This window comes from Cebus imitator, unplaced genomic scaffold (assembly GCF_001604975.1).
Source record: "Cebus imitator isolate Cc_AM_T3 unplaced genomic scaffold, Cebus_imitator-1.0 Scaffold120, whole genome shotgun sequence".
Taxonomy (NCBI): domain Eukaryota; kingdom Metazoa; phylum Chordata; class Mammalia; order Primates; family Cebidae; genus Cebus; species Cebus imitator.
In genome coordinates this window covers 837,062-860,621 of record NW_016107435.1, presented here as the reverse complement: position 1 = coordinate 860,621, position 23,560 = coordinate 837,062, and the positions used below count along the sequence as shown (strand labels likewise).

At 33.5% G+C, this 23,560-nt stretch overlaps 1 protein-coding gene across 5 annotated transcripts in view; it reads right to left on the bottom strand.

Moving 5' to 3' along the window:
- Window positions 1-348: 348 nt before the first annotated feature.
- Window positions 349-23,560, bottom strand: part of MICU3 (mitochondrial calcium uptake family member 3) — a 94,947-nt gene continuing 71,735 nt past the window's right edge. For 4 of the 5 annotated variants that reach the window (XM_017539626.2, XM_017539623.2, XM_017539624.2 and 1 more), the window contains 6 exons: window positions 18,061-18,161; window positions 17,285-17,456; window positions 8,725-8,833; window positions 6,619-6,776; window positions 4,264-4,332; window positions 349-2,696 (listed from right to left, as the gene is read on the bottom strand). In XM_017539626.2, the coding sequence (XP_017395115.1) occupies window positions 4,264-4,332; window positions 6,619-6,776; window positions 8,725-8,833; window positions 17,285-17,456; window positions 18,061-18,161 (609 nt within the window). In that variant the 3' untranslated portion in view covers window positions 349-2,696. The remainder of the gene's footprint in view (window positions 2,697-4,263; window positions 4,333-6,618; window positions 6,777-8,724; window positions 8,834-17,284; window positions 17,457-18,060; window positions 18,162-23,560) is intronic. The other variant, XR_001828423.2, reaches the window with a different exon arrangement.

The following is a 23,560-nucleotide window of genomic DNA, read 5'->3' as shown; positions in this document are numbered from 1 at the left end:
AACTAGTATATTTTGAAACATTTCTAGGTGTTGTCTTAGTAAGATGATACCTACAAAATTAATACTCCATTAAGTCACATGTAAGCTTTCTGAAAAGGTTTCCAGTACCAACGACCACAGTTCTATAATTTAGGAATTCCTATGATATACTTTGAGTGGCTTTATAGCTCTGTGATTTACTTACCCACAAAGGTGTTGATGAGATAAATGTCACTGGTATGTGTTGCCTCAGAGGAGGGAGTAAGATCAAAAGAGGTTTAGTAACCCATAAGATGTCCAAAGTTTGAAGGTAACATTTTCAGAAAGTCATTATTAGTCCATAGATACATATGAAAGCCAAGTACAATGTTTCTTGATTCAAGGGCAGGAATATTTATTTTAAGATAATATAAGAATGTAAGACAGGTTGCTTTACAATTTATAATAAGAACAGTAAATTGGAACTTAAGCTAAATAAATTTCTTACTATGAAATGATTCTGAAAAGTACCATAAACTGTTTATCATGTATGCCTTCTATAAAAAGTTTAATGTTAAGTTTAAGTATAACTTAATTTTTCCAAAGAACAGCCGGTAGAAGGAAACACTGACAATAACAGCATACATGTAGTTAGTAAGTTATTATTTTCAAATCATTAATAAATTTTAAATTGATATAAGCCACAATTCAGTGAGATATTTTTATCACTCATTTTATAGATGATACAGTTCAAGAGTGATAATATGAAAGGAATCACTGTAATTTACCACTTTCTTTTCTATTTTAATTGATCAGTATATTTATTTATTTACATTTTAATATTATGTTGCAGTCTTACAAATGTTTTCATCCACTCACTCTGATAAGCAATAAGGAATAAAATAAAGATTGCATATGTACTATGGTATTATTCCTTGGGAGAATGACAGAATTATAAAGGATTTTAATGGGGCAATTTAATTTTTACACTATATTTGCAGGATTTTCCATGTATGGAAGATAGTATAACTTTTAGTCAAGAATTAAAGGAAACTGCATCTTTTTCAATTACTTTAGGTACCAAATCATATTGAGAACATTCAGTGTAAGGTAAAATAGACCTGTGGTATGTTATATGAGTGGGTAGGCATTTTCATTTCATAAATCAATTAAATCAACTTTCAAAGCAGGTGAAATTAAATTATTATACTATATGGGATCCTTGTACTTATGAATAACATTCTCAAATTATTGTAATAAATAATATCAGATAAAGAATGTAAAAAGTCTAACATACAAAATTAATACTAATAGTAACATCTTCTTGAAAATAACATTACTTTTATAAATAAGCTGATGCAGATTAATTTCACATTTAATAACTTATAAAAACAAAGTCAGTGCTATTTTCATATGTAAAAGCAAAGTAATAGTTGGAGTGTATGTAACTTACATTAAATATGTCTTATAAAGGAAGATAAATGAACTTCCACATGCAATATATAAATATATTAATTTACATTAATTGTTCTATTTTTGTATAGTATTCTTGTATAACCTAAGCATTTTTAATTGAACAAATTTCTATTAAGTATTATCAAATTGTTTTTCTATGTAAAAATCTAATTTTGTTGTGATTCAACAGAAAGATTTTATTTTCCCTTTTAAGACATATTTTTTTGAAATAATAAATTATATTTAAATTATTATTACTGGCTGTTTAGCATCACTTTTGCATGTGGTCCTCTTGCAAGAAACAAAGTATTAGCTTCTACTTAATATATATATATCAGTCTTCTAAACCATTTTATATTAGTCTTTTACAATACTCATTTGATGCTAGACATATATTAACAATATGCAATAAGTTACAGAGTGTAAGACATTATTTTTACTAGTTTTATTAACATGTACCACCTACAATTAGGAGCAGCTTCACATTTAAGAAGATAATGACAATGACAATGATTACCGTTACAACTACCACTACTTCTACTATGAACACGTGACTTTTGGGGAGAAAAATTCTACACTTTAAATTTCCTTACTGTATACATAAAAGAATAACAGACATTCTGTTGACTTTGGCAAATGAACAAAAATTTTTAAAAACTTTATACAAGTCAAACAACATGTTAATTAAGTACTTTTAAAAGTTAAAAGTACATGTAAACAATTGTTTTATATAGTAGCTTAATTTCTATTTGTTTTCAAAATCATCTCAGTGTATAGAAACTGGGCAAATAACAGGAATTTAATAACAATTCTAAAGGTCTTATAAATCTCAAGCAATATTCATCTGCAAAAATAAGTTCACAGTCCAAAACCAAAGAAAATACGATGTTTGTTTTTAGGCGATCAACATTCCATGAATCAAAAATTATTTTCAAATGGGGCAAATTTCTAATAAATAAATAAATAAATAATATTGAAAGTACATTCATATGTAGTCACTGGAAGTATCTACATACTTCTGAAGGGAATGAAAAAGTGCAGAGTTCAGCAAATCAAGGCAAAAACTCAACTTGATTTTATATATATAACATTTGTAGTATCAAGATGCATTTTATCTGTTTTATGTTTCAGAATTCAGTTCCAGGAAAAAATATCAATTTCATAGCATTCACCTTTTCCTTCATTCTCTACTTGTTCTGATCTCAGACTTGCTTTCCACTCTGAAAATTTTGCTTCTTGTTATTTGTCAGATAGTAATCCTTTAAACTTTGTTTTAGGAGTATCTAATTAAAAAAATAGTAACACAAAAGCCATATTTATTTAGGATATAATTCTGAGGTGATGGCATTAATCAAATATTCTTATGATAATATGAAACAGTAAGGAATTCAATAAAAATACCCCACATAAAATATAAGACACAAATACTTAAAAGCTGAGTGTTTTGTTTAGTAATTGGGCTAATCCTCAGTCTTAGGCTTAGAAAAAGGTAGCCACTTCCGGGTATGGCCATGTGCACTATTAGAATCAATAGTGCCAGTGTGATACTACTACGAGGCGGTCAGGAACACTACCTGTGTGGAATAGTCCTACTTTTTGTTTGTTTGTTTGTTTAGTTTAAGAATTCATAACATAGTTTAAAAGTCCTTAAAATGGAGATTAGGAAGACCTGACTGCTTTTGTTAATTCAAGCTACAACAGTTACCACCTTAAACAAATAAATAAGCCTGCTTGCCTCTAAACATTTTAGACAAGTATTTCCCAAAATGGGTTCCATAAAACACTAGATCTCAAACCAAATCTTCAAAATGCTGAATACTGCCATTTCCTTTTAGCAACACAAAATGAATAGTAGCATATTACAATCAATAAACTCTATGGGGAAGAAACTTATTTAACCACTTTTATTATATTTCTTAAACTTGATTAAGCAACTCTTTTTTTTTTTTTAAGTATGCATTGATGTGCTGAGGAACCACTTTGGGAAACACTGTGCTCACTCGCTCTCTCTCGCTCTCTCTCTCTTTCTCTCTCTCTCTCTCTCTCTCTCTCTCTATATATATATACATGCACACACACACACAAACACACATATACATCCTTCAAGCTTGAGAAAAACAGCAGGAAATATAAACATGAATATACTTGCAAGCATTTTTAAATAAACAATAAAATCTCCACTGCAAAAATCTAATTAAAACCCCAAACTGACCAAAATTTTATAGCTACACTTGACTTTTGAAAGAAAAAAAAAACACCTTATTTGGAGATTAGAAATATGTCTGGCACATTTCTTTGGGTCATAAGTAATAGATAGTATGTGATAAATAATAATAAGATATAATAAATAGGAAGTAATAAATGAATAAGATAGAATGAAGCTTAAATCCTGGCTTTCCACTGACTAGCAGGTTATCCTAGACAAGGTACTTGTTAAACACTGATTTTTCTCTGCTGTTAAATGGGCTATCTGTGAGAATTAAATGAGATACTACCTGTGGAAGAACACTTAACATAGTGCCAGGCAACTAAAATAACTAAAAAAATAAGCTGTTATTTTCTGTGGATGCTCAAAATCACGATCCTAAAAAACAGTAACAAATATTCTTTGGGTGCTAATTATCCTATATTTAAAAAGTCCAATTTGGATTTCTTACATTGGGTCTGCTCACATACAAAACTTCATGTTTAACGTAAAATCTGTCAATCAAGATACTCTAATGACCTAAAAATTAAAAATAAATTAGATAATTCTATTTCTTTCAGCTATTTTCTAAACATTGTAACAGAAAAATAAATTATGATGCCTATTGTTATTGAATATATTTAGACAAATAGAAGCGAACATACTTATCTGCTATGAAGTTCCTTCTTCAGGCAGGATTTGAAAGTGGGATACTTCTGGACTGTTTTATAACCCTGTAGAATAGAAGAGCAAAGTGTGCAAATGTACAGAAAGACAAATACAGTGTGATTTCACTTATATGTGGAATCTAAAAAGTCAAACTCATACAAGTGGAGAGTGGAATGTTAGTTACCAAAGGCTCGAGGGCTGGGAATTGGGGAGGAGAGGGGAGAAGTTGACCAAAGGATACAAAGTTCCAGTTAGACAGGAGGAATATGTTTTTCAGATCTATTGCACAGCAAGGTGACCATAGTTAGTAATCACGTATTTCATATTTTAAAACTGCTTTTAAAAAGCACGCTTAAAATGTTCTCACAACAACAAAATAAGTATGTGAGCTGATGGATTTGTTAATAAGTTTGATATAGTCTTTTCACTACATATATATATATCCCAAAACATCACATTTACCCCATAAATACATATTTATATACTATTATTTGTTGGTTAAAAATAAAAAATGTGCAAATGCAAATAAAATGCTAAAGGCCACAGGTATGCAATAAATAAATAAAAATAAAAACACAACAATCAAGAGAGCAATAGTGTCAAACATTTGTAGCATAGTTTATATTTAATTTGATCTTGCTACTCTAACATTTTTGAGGCAAAATAAATCATTTTCAGTGTATGTTGTTTCAGGTACTTCTGGCATCATCTAAAATGTTAACAGCTAACCACTAGGTGGCAGTTAAGTACACAGCATCTTTACTCAAGCAGCTTGGACTTCAAAGTCATTAAAAATCTTTAAAATCATTGTCTAAGATGAATCTTGAGTTTTTGTATATATAACCTTTTCTCTTTTAAAATGTGTAATACTGGCTGGTGTGGTGGCTCACGCCTGCAATCCCAACATTTTGGGAGGTCGAGGCAGGCAGATTACTTGAGGCTAGAAGTTTGAAACCAGCCTGGCTAACATAACGAAACCCCGTCTCTACTAAAAATACAAAAAAGTAGTGGGGGGTGGTGGTGCGTGCCTATAATTCCAGCCACTCAGTAGGCTGAGGCAAGAGAACCCGGGAGGCGAAGGCTGCAGTGAGCCAAGATCGCACCACTGCACTCCAGCCTGGGCGACAGAGCAAGACTCTGTCTCATAAAAAAAAAAAAAAAAAGTATAAAACTTAACGATATTCTTTTTTGACAGAGGGAAGATTGAATATTCTAGCTCTTAATTTTACTAGATTTTTTTCTCTTCTTCTATTTGTGGATATTCATAATTCATTAGCAGTGTACACATTTATTCATAACTGTATTTCTAGATTTAAAATATGTTTTTTGGGGAAAAAATCACTGAATTTCAGGTAATTATATTTTTACTATAAGATTTCAATAGATTAAAAAATGTTAACTTATTTTTCATATTAAAAAGTACTGACTATGCAGTGATTTAAGGGCCTCAAGTTGCCTAGAGGAAATCTGTCTCATTTAAAATGAGAAATAGTGGCCAGGTCGGTGTCTCATGCCTATAATCTTTGTACTTTGGGAGGTTAAGGCAGGAGAATTGCTTGAGCCCAGGAGCTTAACACCAGCCAGGGCAACAGTCTAGAGTCATTTTTAAATTTTTAATCTATAAATAATAGTATATAAATATGTATTTATGGGATAAATGTGATGTTTTGAGATATATATATATATATATATATATATGAATGATTATATTAAACTTATTAACAAATCCATCAGCTCACACACTTATTTTGCTGGGAGGACATTCTAAATGCACTTTTAAAAAGCAGTTTTAATTGCTACTTAAAAAAAAAATTATAAATTAGCCAGGCATGGTGGCATGCACCTATAGTCCCAGCTACTTGGGAGGCTGAAGCAGGAGGCTCACTTGAGCCCAGCAGTTCTAAGCTGCAGTGAGCTGTGACCATGCCTCTGCACTCCAGCCTGGGTGGCAGAGTAAGACTAAAGGAATAAATAAAATAAAATAAAATGACAAATAGTGATATTTATTTGTATAGTAACAAGTCCAAAAAGCTAACAGGCAGACTAAATTTTCTGAAAACATTTGGCAACATTTTTCCTCCACAAACTAGGATGAAGACATTAGATTAATTGAATACGAAAATAAATTATTATAAGGTCAAACTGATTTTACATTTTTAAAAAAGCATTCTCTTTATCACCTCAAAAAATGTTTTTTCAAGGGCACTAACGCCTATGTTTTTTTCCTTTTCAAATAGCGCACTCATGTTTACATCCTTAAGAAATCAAGATAAGTTATTTCTCAACTTAGATGGATTTATTTCCCTCAGACTTTAAAAGGATATCAATAGGTCTAAAATGTGTAGGTTTACCCGGAATCCTCTATGGAGTCTGTCTTTCATAATTCCAATAAATTCTTTATAACTTAATTGATCATCTTTGTCAACATCAAAAATCTTGAAGACAGTATTCACCAAATGCGGTGAAAGTCTGAGTCCAGTAGCTACATAGACGGCACGCTTAAATTCATCTAGAAAAATGTTACACAGGAAAAGAACAGACTGTTATTATTTTTATAATATGTGTTAATTACTAGAAAGGTTGTAAAAAAGTTGTTTTCTAAATGTGAATCATGATCTGATATAACACATGGCTTTTCATTAATCATGCTGTCTTTTAGGTAATACATATTTTGGGGGTTTAAATGAAAACAGCCAAACAGCTTGGGTTAATAATGCATGCATATTCAATAAATGTTTAATGAGCACCTACTATTGGTGACAGATACTTCAGAAGTTACTAAGATGAATAGGTTTTCAAGAAACTTACAGTTCAGATGGGAGATGAGACCCCTGCCCAAATAATCATTGCACAGGGCCACACAAAAAGTACCAACAAAGTGCTATGAAAATCTGGAGATGAATGATCACTGCTGTGTGTAGCATAGAGCAGGGAGAGAAAGACAGTGGTTAGGAAAAGGCTGTGATTTTTATCTTTGAGCTGAATGCAAAAGAACAGTTTCAGCTCATAGAGATGACAGAAATGGCAGATGAGATGACATGAATGAACTAAGGCATGAGGGGAGGTGGGAGGGCACAAAACATGTTCAGAAAACAGTGAATCTGATCTGGGTGGAGCTGGGAACATCTAGTATCTGGAGAAGCTCTGCACAAAGACTCTGAGGCAGGGAGCCAGAACATTCTTCAACAGGCAACTGGAAAATATAAGAGTTGTCCACTGCGGATGTGTCATAGAAAAGTTAAATTTTTAAGAAAAACTATTCTGTCAGGTGTATAGGAAATATCAAAGCAGAAAGTAGCTAGTGGCAGGATTGCCACTTTGGTGACTGCAGGAATATTCCTTTTAAGGGATAATAATTTGAATAAAGATACTTGTGGTGGCAAAAAGGGATAGACGTATTTTTAGCACCTGCAAGACAGGTGACACCATCAATTTTTTTTTCATTACCCAGTTCTAAAAAAAGAACAACTTTTCCATTCTGAACCCGGTAACCAGATATTGATTTGTTTCTTTACACACTGATTAGGTTTATCATGGCAGTAAAGGCTAGTCTGTCAAGGTGGAGTTCCCAAAGGTTTTGGCTTTAAAACACTAAAATGGGTTGGGAAGATGCCTTATTTGAACATCTAGACTACAGGAAGGGTAAAACGTAAAATTTTTCAGGTTTCTCTTGTTCAACGAATAAATGAATAAGGCCATATAATGAAATCAGTATCTATGTTCTTGGGAAAGAGATAATTCTCATCAGTACTTAGGGACTGCAGTTTGGCTTCTCTCTAGAACATAATAATAAAAAAACAAAGACTGTCCTCTGGGATTTAAGCTTGTGGATGAACATATATTAAGTTATGGCAGAGACAGGTATATCACCTTAAAGATAAACAAAGTCCCCATATGGCAAGAATTTTTAAAAAGGACATGGCCATGAGGGGAGGGAAGATGATCACAGCCACAGGATCCTAGGAAAAAGACTTGGCTTTTTCTACAGGCTAACCGACAGGCTGTTAAGACAGCTGGCTCTGAGGACACCGGCATTCTGAATTCGGTGACCACTGTATTTCTTTGAAAATTACGCAAAACTGATGCTCAATTTTACAGGTTAGTTGGTTAATATAAGTCCATGGCTAAGAGGTGGCTCTGCTGAGAAAAATTCCAGTTTCTGAGTCAGCAGGCACTAAATTAGTAAAATAAATCCATCCTGTGAGAATATGGCATGACCAGCTGGCTCTTCCATAGGTAGACACAAGTCCCTCAGTGTCACCCAGTGGCCATGAGGTTTCTTCCTCATGACTGTTTTAAGTACTAGAACTGATTTGTCACTGAAAGTATACACCAGACTTTCACACACAAGTTGATAAGTGATATGTCACATTTAATTAATTAGTTCCAAAATCTCTAGAAACAATGTAGGATTTTTTTTTTTTTTTTGCTTTTAATTTTTGTAGATCATTACTTACCTTGCCCTATGGAACGACTTGCAAAGTTATACATATTCAGAGCTATTGCAAAATCTTCTAGGTTGTTTAAAAACTGGAAAAATGACCTGAATTCATCAAATGTGATGCCCTGTATAGGGAAAATAAATGAAAATACATTTAGCATTGCCAAATTTATTAAAATAAGTATCAACACATAAGAGAAATAAACAGATTAAGCATTTGCAATGTATCTTGTAGCTAAACATTTCCAGGCCACATTTTGAAGTTGTTCTCCAACTGGAAGGTAAAATTCACTCAGACTTACTTTCACTGGGTAGTGCTGCTACCATTACAATAATAGGGAAAATATTTTTTAAACACTGTCATATCAGCACAAAATTCCAAAAAAAAACTGCCAATAAAAAAGAATTAAAAAGTTTCAATTTTGCAAATCCTCTATTTGAGACCTGATTTTTTTTAACCTTTAAAGTAAATACGGTAATAAAGAAAAAAACAAAAAAAGCCAAAAACAAAGTTTCCCCTGCAGAGGTACTACTCAAATGTGATTCAGCATTAGGTCACGAATATCTTTATAATGACAATGCAAAATCAAAGTGCTGACTCCGAGTCAAAGCAGCCTATTCACACTTGCTCCTGTCACTATAGCACTGCCAGGGCAGGAGCAGGAAGTGCAGTGACCTCAGAGACACAGTTCTGGGCGCCTCCACACGAGGCTGGTGTGGGATCATGTAAAGGATTGGTAGTCAGGGTGGCCTCTTCTGGAATGTCATGTGTATAAACTGCAATTTTTGCCATTGGTGTTACTTCAGTTGAATAGGGAAAGTCTTTTAAATAAGTACAATGTATCTCAGAGAATACATATTTGGACAAGAGAAGGTGCATTTAGTTAATGTGTTTGTTCTCAGCAAATTAACATAATTGAGAAAGACAGAAGAGCAGAAGGCTGAGTTTAGACCTAACAAATTCTTAGTTTAATAGGAGGGTGAATGAGGAAGGGTGACGAACAAGGCAATGTTGGAAGGCCAGGGAAGGAACCACAGGGGTCTAGTTTCATATAAGCCAGCTACTGATTAGATCAAATGATTTTTACCCAAACACCCAACTTTTGGTATATGTTACTTCAATTAACAACTCATCTTTTACTTGCAACGTGAGATCCTTACTGTCTTTTGTCCTCACATTTTTTACTTCCTCTTTCCTTATATTCATTTATGGCCATTCCAATCCTGGATCCTGCTTTGTGACCCTATCCCACCCATCATGTTTGAATCGGTTAGGAGGACTGTACCAGAAAGTTTGTCTTGATGTGGAGAGCTTGTTGCCAAAAAAAAAAAATTAAATTAAAAAAACTGGTCACTGCTGTGGTTCTGCACCAGTTTATGCTATGACCTGCTAATATTACAGCAGTCTCTGGGTGACAGGCTACTGTTGGTAGGAGTAAAACACACAAGGATGGGATATTTTTAAATAAAGGGCAAACAAAATATCAATATATTGGGGTCAGGCTTGAAATTAAGAAATAAATTTTAAAATGACAGATTACAATGTTGAACTTCCAAACTTTTAGATTTTTCAACACATGGTTCTCATGTTTGGGAAGACACGTCAAATTCAGAACCATACAGTCATTCTTTTGGTATAGATTAAATACTTTGTGTTTAGAAATACAAAATTATAAAATAACAAATGGAACATTTATTTTGAGGGAGATAATTTGAAGCAATGTTTCTTAATGGCCTGAGAGGGACAGACAGTCTGGGAGAGGGACAGAGAAAAAAGGTGTGGCCATTTCTTCTCTTTACCATCCTTGCCCCCAGAATCACTACTTAAACCATCAGGACTTAAATGGAATTTTCCCTGTTAGAAATAAGGTGAAAAGAAGCAGCTTATATGCTAACAAAAATAAAACAATTATAACTCAAAAGTTGAAAGCATCAAAAAATACATGCACTGAGAATACAGAAATACACCCAAATATCTATGGTCAACTCACTTTCAATAAGGATGTTGATGTGGTCTGGCTGTGTATCCTCACCCAAATCTCATCTCAAATTGTAATCCCCACAAGTTGAGGGAAGGAGGGACCTATAATCTCCACATGTTGAGGGAGGGAAGTGAATGGATTATGGGGGCAGTTCCCCCCATGCTGATAGTGGGTGAATTCTCATAAGATCTGATGGTTTTATAAATGGCAGTTTTTCCTGTGTGTTCTCTCTCTCTCTCCTGCTGCCTTGTTTTCTCTCTCTTCTCCTTTGCCTTCTGCCATGATTGTAAGTTATCTGAGGCCTCCCCAGCCATGTGGAAATGAGTCAATTAAACCTCTTTCCTTTATAAATTACCCAGTCTCAGACATCTCTTTATAGCAGTGTGAAAGTGGACTAATACAGTGTCAAAAATACCATTTATTGGGGAAGGAACTGTTTCTTTCATAAGTGGTGCTATGACAACTGGATATCCACACACGAAAGAAAGAAGCTAGACCCTAATTTCATACCGCTTATAAAAACTAACTCAAAACAGATCAAAGATCTAAATTTAATAGGTAAAGCTGTAAGACTTACAAAATAACCACACAAAACTTCATGACCTTGAATTGGCAACAGCTGCTTAATTACGACACCAAACACATAAGGAACAGAATAAAAATAGATAAACTAGACTTCATCAAACTAAAAACATGTGCATTAATGAACATTATCAAAATTAGCTGGCTGTGATAGCATGAGCCTGTACTCCTAGCTACCTGGGAGGCTGAGGCAGGAGGATCATTTGAGCCCAGGATTTTGAGGCTGCAGTGAGCATGATTGTGCCGCTGCAATCCTGCATGGGCAACAGAGTAAAGGCCCTCTCTGTAGAAAAAAATTAGAAATAAATAATAAATAAAAAGAAAGTGAAAAGACAATCCACAAAATGGGAGAAAATATTTGCAAATCATGTATCTGATAAAGCTCTAGAATCCAGTTTATATAAAGAAGATGTACAAAGCAGTAACAAAAAGATAAACAGCTTAATTTAAAAATGGGCAAAGGACTTGAAAAGTCATTTCTCCAAAGAAATGGCCAATAAGCATATAAAAAGATAATGAATATAATTATTCCTGGGAAAATACAAATCAAAACTACATGTGCACATTTATTCATAGCAGCACTACTCACAATAGCCAAAGGTAGAAATAGCCCAAATGTCTATGGAAGGATGAATGGATAAACAAATTGTAGTATGTACATAAAATGAAAATTATTATTCAGCCACAGCAAAGAATAAAATACTGATATGTGCTACAATGTGGATGAACCTCAAAAATACTATCAGACCAGGGATGGTGGCTCACCCCCGTAATTCCACTACTTTGGAAGGCCGAGGTGGGAGGATCACTTGAAGTCAGGAGTTTGAGACAAGCCTAGGCAAAACAAACAAACAAACAAAGAAACAAACACCAAAACCCTGTCTCTATGAAAAAAAAAAAAAAAATTAGCCAGGCAGCTACTTGGGAGACCAAGGTGGGAGGATCACTGGGGCCAAGGAGTTCGAGGCTGTGGTGAGCTATGGTTGCACCACTGCACCCCAGCCTGGGTGACACAGAAGGACCCCGTTTCTTAAAAAAACTAAATAAAAGTGAATAATTTAAAAATACTATGAAAGAAGGCAAACAGAAAGGTTATATGCTGTATGATTCCATTTACATGAAATATCTAGAATAAGTAAATCTACGGAGACAGAAAGCAGAGTGATGATTGCCAGGGACTGAGGAGAGAAGGAAATGGGAAGGGGCTGCTTAATAGGTATGGGGCTTAGTTTTGGTATGATAAAAATGTTTTAGAAGTAGACAGAAGTGGTGGTTATACAATATTGTGAATTCACTAAATCCCACTGAATTAATCAGTTTAAAATGGTTGATTTGATGTTACACAAATTTTACCTCAACAAAATAAAAAACACAACACTAGAAAGAGGAAAAGACCAACTCGAAAACTTCAAAAAAATCATTACAATATACTACTGACTAAATACAAATGGACATTCAGAAAACATGGTCTTATGGGGGCTTTCAAGTGTGTATAAGCCATGTTTGTTTTCAGCACAAAATTCATGCTAATCCCATAACTTATGCCACTATGTATACACTGTTCAAAGTTTATTGGTAACTGATATAAATGGCAACTATATAATAACTTTTAGAAAAATAAATGAGTTTAAAAGTTTAGGAGAAATAAATCCAAACTCTAAAGTTTACTGGCTGAATGACATAATGTAAGCCAGTTAAATCTTTCTGAATATCCATTTCCTTAAAGCTTAATAACAATAATTATATTACTTTCTTGTTAATATTTGTATTACATGGTTATGATGAGAAGCCATCTTTCCATCCCTTCTGGTCACTATCTACATTTTCTCCTAGATAAGTTTACCTAGTTCTACGACATTTAAATGTTTTTATTTATTTAATATGACAATATATTCACTTGTTCAAAATTCAAAAGGCACAAGAGATTGTATAGCACAAAATCTCCCTTCCACCCTTAGCCATGTAGTTTCTTTCTTTAGAGAAACCAATTTCTAGTTCTGTGAATCCTTCCAGAGTTAGCATAAGCTTTTTATACACTACAAACGGCTGTAAATCATGCTCTTTTCACACTTACTGTATCGTGGACATTGTTCTACACTAAGTAAAGAATTTTCTTGATCTCTTTTCAGTTGCACCTTAATCCATTCTATAGATATATCATGACATATTTGATCAGCAACTTTCTGAAAGACATTTAGGCATTGCCAATCTGTTGCTATTACAAACAACATTATAATGAATAACCTTGTACATGTGCCATTTCATCATAAGTGAATATATCTGTAGGTAAAATTCATAAAAACAAATAAGCTTTAAGTTCTGCATTTTAAAATACCAGCTATCCATCAATTAACAGGAGTTCGATGTAATATATATATGCATACATATACATAAAATATATTTGTATAAGGAAATAAGCAAATGATACAGTATGTTAGAATATGATAATGTGATGGAAATAAAAACAGATTAATGTAGGAAGGAATAGGGAATGCCAGGAGAAGGAGTATCATTTACATAATAGATAATATATTATTCATATAATAGGCTATTATTTATATTTTAGGTTAGAAACGGTAGGCATCATTGAGAAATAGCATAACGAGCATGTGGATATTAAGGGAAGAGCATTCTCCTTAGAGAGGACAACATATACAAAAGCCCCAAGAGAGCAGATGTGAGACGTGGCTGGTGCAGAGTGAGTGAGGAGGATCAGAATATAGGAAGTGAGGTCAAAGGTAATGAGGGAGCAGTGTGTGTAGGATCCACTGTAAGGATTTTGGCTTTTACTTTGAGAAGAATGGAGATCTTACTGTGGCATGATCTAAATTACAGTGAAAAGCATTTCTGTAAATGCTAAATGCAGAACAGATTGCAGGGAGGCAAAGTCGGAGGCAGAAGGATGATCTGGGAGGCAACTGCAAAAATCCAGGTAGAATGGTGACTTGGGTGGCAGCAGCGGAGGTGGCTAAGAGTGGTTAAATTCTGATATGGGTATTATCAGTAGGATTTGTTGATGGACTGATTTTATGTAGAATGTGAAATGAAGGAGTCCAAAATTTTAGCCACAAGAATTAAGAAGAATGGAGTTTCTATGAACTGAAACAGGGTAGATGGTTTGTGGAACAAGTTTTATGGGAATGATCAGAAGTTCAGGTTTGCAACCATTAAGTCTGAGATATCTACTGGTTCTTCAAGTGGAGATGCTGAGTGGGCAGTACAGTGTAAAAGCCTGAAATTTGGGGGAGAAGTTTAAGCTGGAGACAATGTGGAAGTTTATACACTAAGGACTACTAATCAGTAGTCCTGCATGCACCCTTGACTGCTACATTCACATATCCAACTGGCCTGCTTAATTCTTCATTTAGATATCTATTTAAAATCTCAAATATAACTGGTCCCTAATAAAACTCTTTGATTCTCTCCTAACCCCAAATTCATGGTTGTAAATGGCACTGGTTCAGCTTGTGGTTCAAGCCAAAGCCCTAGGAGTTCCCTGTTCCTCTTTTTCCCTTATACTGAATTATAATCCATGAACAGGTACTATCAGCTCTACTTTTTAAATGATCCAATCAATATCTGACTCCTTTTCCCTACTCTTACCCTGGTCTAAGCCATGCTTACCTATTGCCTGGGCACCTATAACAGTACTTTAAGCTGTCTATTCCTTTCAAAGGCAAGCCACCTAAAATCTATTCTGTTTTGTAGCAGCCAAGACATCTTTTGAAACATGAATCAGATTTTATCTGGCGCATGAATTAGACCACATCTGAGTGCCATAGATGGTTGTCAGTACTTGCTGAATAAATATTTTTTGAATGAGCATCATGCCTATGCTCTAAAGCAAGGTGCACAGCTTTTTCTCTAAAGGGCCAGAGAGTAAATATTTTAATTTTTGCTGACTACATGGTCTCTGTTGCCTCAACTTTACCATCATGGTACAAAAACAGTTGCAGACAATATATTAAATGAATGAGCATGGCTGTGTTCCAATACAATTTTACGTACAAAAATAGGAAGTGAGGCAGTTTGCTGACTCCTACTTTAAAGTTTAAGTACTATAGTGGTTTCTCGTTACTCTTAGAGTCACTATTCGAATAAAGTCTAAACTTCTTACCTTAGCCTACAGAGTCTTAAAAGATTTGACCCATATCTACCTCTCCTTACTCATCTCCTCCAATTTTCCTGTCCACTTACTTTATTTTTTGGCATTTTCTCAAATAAACTAAGCTTCTCTGTCCTCAGGCCCTTGGTATTTGCTGTTACCTCTACCTGGAAGACTCTTTACCCAGAACTTTCCATAGCTTATTCCTCACAAAAGCTACCTCTTAACTCTTCAGCAAAGCTCTTCCTGACAGTCTACCTTCTTTTCCAGTCCCCGTGACTCTTGCTCTCTTTCATAACATTTATCAGTATCTAGAAGTATGTCATTTTTTTCGCTTGTTTATTGTGTCTCTCCGCTAAGATATATTTCCACGAGAGAAGTACTTTGCTTATGTTGCCACTTTAACCCCAGTAGTTAGAATAAAGCCAGGTAGATGCTCAATAAATATCTGCTATGTAAGCAAATGAAAATGAAAGTAATTAAAAAATCTAAAGTGCTATTCAAATATTAGTAGCTATTATTCTTCTGGAGAGAAGGAGATGAGATGGAAGGAAGGGAAAGTGTTAAGTAGGTGGAAGGAAGGGAAAGACATAAGTAGAGTGTGGAAAGAATATCACAGGCTTAGAAAGCCTTGGATATGAATTCTTAGACAAGTGTCTAAGTACCTGAAAGCCTCAGCTTCTCCTGTTCTAAAAGAAAGATGCCAAAGAAAGCTGTCAAGCCTGGAAGGTTGCTCTGAGGATTGATGAGGTAATGTAGAAAAAATAAATCAATGAGAATCCATTCTGGTTCATGTGCAAATTTTCCCATTTCTACAGTAATCATTTGTGGTGCTTCAGATACTTCTAGAAATTAGAAGTTTTCAGAAACTGAATATAACTTAAAGAAACCTAACCTTTTAAGTTACAGATTTTAATATTTCCATTTAGTAAAAGCAAAAAAAAAAAAAAAAAAGCAGATTCAAGGCCCTAAGTAATACCCCAGTAGCTGAAAAATTGCACTACTAGGGTTAGTAAAATTTTCAATGTTTATTTTTAGGGAAGTAACTATGAATTGGAAAAATTCAGTTTAACATGGAAACAGATAAAAAGTACTCTAATTCGGTGATAATGTAAACTAATTGCCAAATGCATCAAGTCCTTTTTTTTTTTTTTTTCATTCCTTAGGGGACATGGAGAATTGTTAACATTGTCACAGTGTTTCCATTCTAAACAAAGTCAAACTATTTGCAAATTTTTCTTGGATGATTAACCTGATCCTTGTATAAACACAAATAGAAGGCAATATATCTAAAACATCCCATGCTTATAACACTAGTTCTATTTGGTTGCAATGATGCATTCAAATACCACTAGATAATGCAACTGTTCAGAAGTGCTGACAACACATTTGTTACTAAACAAATAGACAATCAGTTGTCCCAGGTTCTTAACCATTCATGCCATCCAAACTCTTTGAAAAACTTGACTTCAGCCGATGATAAGATCACTCACTCATCAATGGTGGTCTTCAAATGACCTTTTATTAAGGGTGTTACGGAAAGGAATAGAGTGTGACAGAAATGATGTCAACATAAACTGTTTTTTATACGGTGATGTTTTGGTAGTAGTCAAAGCATATAGCTAAGTGGAATTCTCCTGAAAAATTATATTGTTAATTTGAATAAAACAACTGCTAATAGCCTAAAGGATTTTCAAAATACCTAAGAAAAATGTACATATCTACCCAGAATTTACAATTAATTCATTTATTAAAATGTAGCCAGGGCACTTAGGACACAGAATGAAATACATCTAAGACATTTTTTAATCCACAGAGAAGCAAAAGAACTAACAAAAGGGCAATGTGTTTTATAGGCACATATTACAAAACAGTAACATAACCAACTAAATATAAGGATTAGATACCTTTTCTTCAGGTATACTGTAACGCACATTTTCTAAAAATACTGACGTATTTTCCACATTTGTATATCGTAAAAGAATATGAGCAAAATCTTCTTCACTGATGGTATTCATTCCATTAGAGTAGGAAAGGAATTCTATTTCTAGAACTTCTGTTTGGAGATTATCCATGAATCTATGACAAAAATGTAATAAATAATGAAAAAGATAAATGGAGAGTAATGGTAACAGGAAATGATTAAATACTCAGTGTCCCAGAACAGGTTACATGAAAATAATTGTATGATGACACAAAGATTAATAAATGTTCCTCCCTGTAAATGAGAATGAAAAGAGCACATGATTTGTGAGGCTTTACCACTTAATGACTGCAGCACCTGGGGCAAATAACCTAGCTTTTCAGGGGTTTAGTTTCCTCATCTATAACATGAAGATAACAAAAGTAACTTCCGGAGTAGCAATGATACTTAAACTACTTGTTATTATCACCGTGGCTTATTGAGAGTAAGAAATTGGCAACATACTTTCTTTTCAATATACAGGAGATAACAATCAATCTAGATATCTGGAATTTAAAAAAATTCAGTAACTTCCTGTTATAATTATCAATATAACAACTGGTATGTAGGTACTGATAAATGTGAGTATTTATTACAAAGAGTATCTTATTTAAGATTAAAGTAACAAAGAGGTGAGTATTGCTGTACTGACAATTTCTAAAGAGGCTTCTGACTTCAGTTTGCTAATAATTTTTAAGAAAAATATAAAAATGAGCTCACCTATAAAAATCTTCAAAGTTGAGCTCAGCTTTTCCTTTCTTTCCAAAAAAGTGTACAAGAAGTGTAGTATCTGTTACTAAACTTGTGATGTCATCAGCACGCTTAAAAAAAAAATCACAATTTAAAAGTTAGCTTCAATAAAAGAAACAGAATAAGGATACCCAATATCTCTCAAAGGATTTTGTTATCAACATATAAGCATCAAGAATGTAAGTATATTAATATTGGAATGAAAAACATAGGCATATTAATACATGCAATTATAGTTAAAGCTCACACTTTAATAATAGAACTTTGAATGAAACTAATCTTTGTACTGAAAACTTTTTAGATTTAAGAAATGTTTAATCTCAAATTATGCATATAAGATTCTTTTAAATTATCTAAAATAATTGAAATCCTTTAGTGAACATCTATTCTATTTTTATTTAAGTAATTTAGTTTTGATTTTCCTAACCTGAAAAAAAATATTTTTAAATGATGTTCAAAAGAGATAAACTCTTCAGATATACTGAATATATGGGACTGACTCAAGAATGGTCCAAGATTCACAAAACAGCTTCCTTTAACCATTATATTCCATAACTATGATACTTTAAATGGATACTGTATTTCGAAAGAGAAAACCTAAAGTAATGACGTTGAAATTTATATTGTCTATAATTTTTCAAAGTCTTATGTAACTTGTCAAACGGATAAAAAATTAATTCCAGATGATTTTTCCTTTCCCACTCAAGTTAATAAACTAAGTTCCAAGTATTTTCTTAAAACTGCTTTGTTATAGTCCTTATAAAGTATAATGGCCTATGAAAATCATCCACCTTCCTTTAATGTAGCTTTATAGATCTTCCTTTTCTTTCCTTCCCTTCCTTCCTTCTTCAGTTGGCCTTTAACTCATTTCATAAACTCAGGTACAAAAAGCATAAAATTCTGTAATCCCAGCACTTTGGGAGGCCAAGGCAGGTGGATCACGAGGTCAAGAGATCGAGACCATCCTGGTCAACATGGTGAAACCCCGTCTCTACTAAAAATACAAAAAATCAGCTGGTCATGGTGGCACGTGGCTGTAATCCCAGCTACTCAGGAGGCTGAGGCAGGAGAATTGCCTGAACCCAGGAGGCGGAGATTGCGGTGAGCCGAGATCGCGCCATTGCACTCCNCCAGGAGGCGGAGATTGAGGTGAGCCGAGATCGCGCCATTGCACTCCAGCCTGGGTAACAAGAGCGAAACATCTCCAAAAAAAAAAAAAAAAAAAGCATAAAATTCAAAGGATTCTAACTCTCCTGTAAATCATCCTAGGAAATGTGAAAAAAAAAAGAGTTTAAATAATACATTTTTTATTCAAGAAAAATAGCTGTAGATAGGTACATAGTTTTATTTCTTCTTGTCCAGAATCCTGATGGTACTCCTCCATAGGAAACATAAGACAGAAAACAAATACTTCTCCACAAAGGATCAGTCTTCTGTGGTTGTTGATCAAAAGTCTCATTCACCCATCTTCCATACATTAACTTTTCATATTCCTTTGATTCCTCACAGCCCTCTTCCAAATGTTTCATAAAGATAGTGATTTTATCTTTCATAACATTTGTTGAATCTTTATTTCCTTTCTCCATGGACCAAACTTCTTCTCTTTTAATGAATAACATGGAGTAACAGAGATCACATCTGATCTCCCCTCCACATGCCCCTTTTTAATGCATTAAAATCTTTTTCTAAAGTGACTAAGTATTCACATCTCTCTTAAAAACTCCAGCATGTAGGGTGTCTATACTTTAAATTATCTAAAATTGTTGACATTCTTTAGTAATCATCTAAATATTCTATTTATATTTAAGTAAGTTTGGTAGATCTCTACAACTACTTCTCAGTTTATTTTGCTGAGAAATCCCAAGTATTCTCTGTAGCTGGGATACCTGAGAAGTTCTCTATAATATAACCAACTTATTTGAGGATCTGATAGTGGTTTGGTCTGTTTGCTGGGAGAAAAAAATACAGCCAGGTAGCCAAGTGTCACATACTATGTTTTAAATGCATTTTCTTGAACAAGCTTCTTATGAAAGTTGAGGAATATTAGTGGTGCCAGCCATGTGGGCTCCATAAGTAACGGGAGACTAGTATAATTGGAGTAGCTCTCAAAGGCATTACTTTCCCCAGGAGCTTTACGTTGAAGAGGCAACCTGCCCTCATAGAGAGAACAAGATTTAAAATTAGTGACCTGAGTCACTGACTTTTTTTTCTTTTTTTCTTTTTTTTTTTTTTTTTTTTTTTTTTTTTTTTTTTTTTTACCTTGAGCTTTCTTATCTATAAAATGGGAATAATCCTAACCATAACAACCATTTTGAGGATAAAGTTAAAATATAAGCAAACAAATGTTCTTATTAGTAGTCGTAAGATGCAAATAACTTTTGGGAAAAAAGAAATCTGACATTAATATAGACACTTTTTGTGATTTAACAGAGTCTAGCTTAATATGTTTATTATCTTATTATCAGCTCAAATTACTAGTAGGAGGAAGTATGTCAGAGGTGATTCCATGCCTGAGTGTGGCATGAGAATAGAGGCTCTCACCTCTATCTGGAAGCTAGAGGAATGGGATGGGAGGAAAGGAGACAGAGTGGGATCCAAAGGGGGAAATGTTTTTGAAAAAGTTGCTTACTTCACAAATAGGCAGTATTGTGGTGAGCAAATAGGATGAATTCAAGAGTCAAATAGCTGGCTTTCAGACACTTCTCATTATTTAAGTGACCTCAAAGAAGTTCATCTTTCTTAAGGAATAATAACAGTATCTATCTTGAAGGGTTGTGGTAAGGATTAGATAACACATTTAAGTCATTTAGCCTGTGACTAGGGTACTACAAATGCTCAATAAAGTGTTAGCTGTTATTATGTATTTTTGTCAAATATATTTCAGGACACTGAAAAGGGACTAGACAAGACAGAAAAGATAATAATGTTCAATCTTAATAAAAAAAGATTTTTACATTGTTCACTCTTACTTTTTGCTGTTGAAAGTACATATTATATATATCTGAAGAAAAAAAAAGCCTTAAAATGAGTGGCTACAGGAATACTAAAAGTAAATTCAGATAACATAATTAAGGAATGTTTTCTTACACTGTGGGATGTCCTTTTCAAGACACAGTATACTAAAATGAGATGGGTTTGTCTTATTCAGGTTTTAAACAATGACCTCATTCAGCCAGTTTTTCTCATGCCCACTGAGCAGAACAGACCTTCACTTAACAGTCTTTCAGTGTCAAAAATCTTATGAGATGTACGTTGCATTTATCCAGATAATCCAGATCCAATGAGGCATAAGTAACAATGACATCAGAGGAAAAAAATTGGAAAATGAAAACGGGGAAAACTTTTGCCCCATTTAGTGACACAGAGTACTGCTCAGTCACTGAAAACTATACCAGTGTCCTTGGTGTTCTAACAGTGTTACATAACAAATCACTCAATGACTGAGACAAAAATAGAGACTTTATCCCTGTGATTCTTGTGCTCATTGTTAAAATGAATTCAGGTGCTTTCATAACAAAGGGAGAAAAAGCCACAATAGAACCCCATGGGCTATTTATACAAAAGCCATTATCTTACTTTGATTAACAATTATTTAAAATGATTTCAATAATAAAATAAACTTGCATGAAACATATTAAACTATTAAAGGGTTTAAAATATTCTTTTAACATATTTTTATTGATTATAATGTGATAATATCTCTATGAGGTATACAAGGGCTGGAGGAAATCTTCAAGCTTTTGAGTTTGTTAATAAAGTTTTCGAATAATCGACTGAAATTTACTAAGAATATGTAATTTAAAGCAAATTTAAAGCAAAATTTTAATTTCATCTGTAGAACTCAAAATAGTGTTTATAATGTTGACACTGACAGAATGTATTCAACAGCTGCATAATATACTGCACTAAGAATTTATTATATATGATTTTGGTTAGAAAGTGGTCTTAACTGTGATATTCAAATTTTCATTATATGTTTTCACAATTGGAGACACAGAGTTTTACTGTAATTTCAAAAATCTATGGCTAGAAACAGCTCCAGACTAGAATGTGAAAGGCTAATATCCAGTTTCCCTATAATATTTACAGAGATTTTATCTCAATAATTACATATTAAATAAGTAACAAAGAAATATAATTACCAAATAGATTTCCAAGACTTCTTTCTGAACGAAATTGAATCCTGAAATGCTAATACTATAAACAATTCTATATTCCACTGGTAGTCACAGTAACCTATAAGGATTTATAATTACTTGTAACTGAACTGTAGTTAATTCTCAATTATTATTCTAATGTGGGAGGGTAGTAACAGATAATCCCCAAGTAATTATTTTATTTTGGAACACGATATAAGTTTTCTTTTCTTTTCTTTTTCCCCTCTTTCTTCTCTCCGTTAGATTTACTTTCATGAAATTTGATTCAATTCATTCATTAATTTAGCAGCTTAGGATCATAGTGTGGATTAATTATAGCCAAAAGTGTGCTGGCAAACTGAGTTATCCAGAAAAAAAAAAAAGACTGATTTGTAATGTTGGCCAGTTTCTGTGGTATTTATAGTCCTATAACTGCCACTTTCAAGTACCAAAGGGGTGTCACAGAATGTTTAGTTGGGAAGAAGTCTGCAGAATTAATTAGCTTTGGGAAGCTGTAAAAGCCTACCAGCTCCAGCCTATCTACAACAGAACCATATACATTTTCCAAAGATCTTACACAAATCATATGATTTTCTGAGTGCACAGGACCTGACTGGTCTTCTGATATTAAACTTCCCAAGATTTAAATTAAATTCAACATCGAATTAGCAGATTTTGTATAACTGAAAATGTCTACTAGAGTTAAATGGAATTAAGACGGTTGGAGGCTGGCAGGTGGATACTCTAGTATGGGAGAGAGACAACAATGATAGGACTTGATTTGATGCCTGGAAGCTAGGTCACAGTTGACTTGCAGGGAGTCTTAAGAGGTAATGTTCCCAGTTGCTCTTATTTTTAAGCACTGACTATTATAATGTACTTACAAAAATGATTACAAAAAAAAAAGTGCTTCTAAAATACCTGTAAATGGAACATCTGCCACTTCATACCTAAACATGGCTCATATTCAAAAGGTAACTTTAAAAGGTAATTGTTGGTCATAATTATATCACATTTGTATATCACAGATATATTAAATATAAGACAAAATATTTATTTGCTTTGGGACTTTAAAATTGAACAAGGGAAACAAAATTAACATTTTCAAGTGTTTGCCCTAATCTAGGCACATCAATAGAGTAACACTATATATATGGATAATAGAAGTCACAACTGTATCTAGTGTAGTTCTATAGATACTTTTAGGTGCAACTTTTAAAAGTTAAATTTAAAGTTTAGAAAAAGAAATGAGAAGGCCACTTTGAAAAGAGAGATAATGAAAAATAAATCTCAGTATTTATTGAAAAGTTTTTGTCTGGTAAGACTGTTAAGCT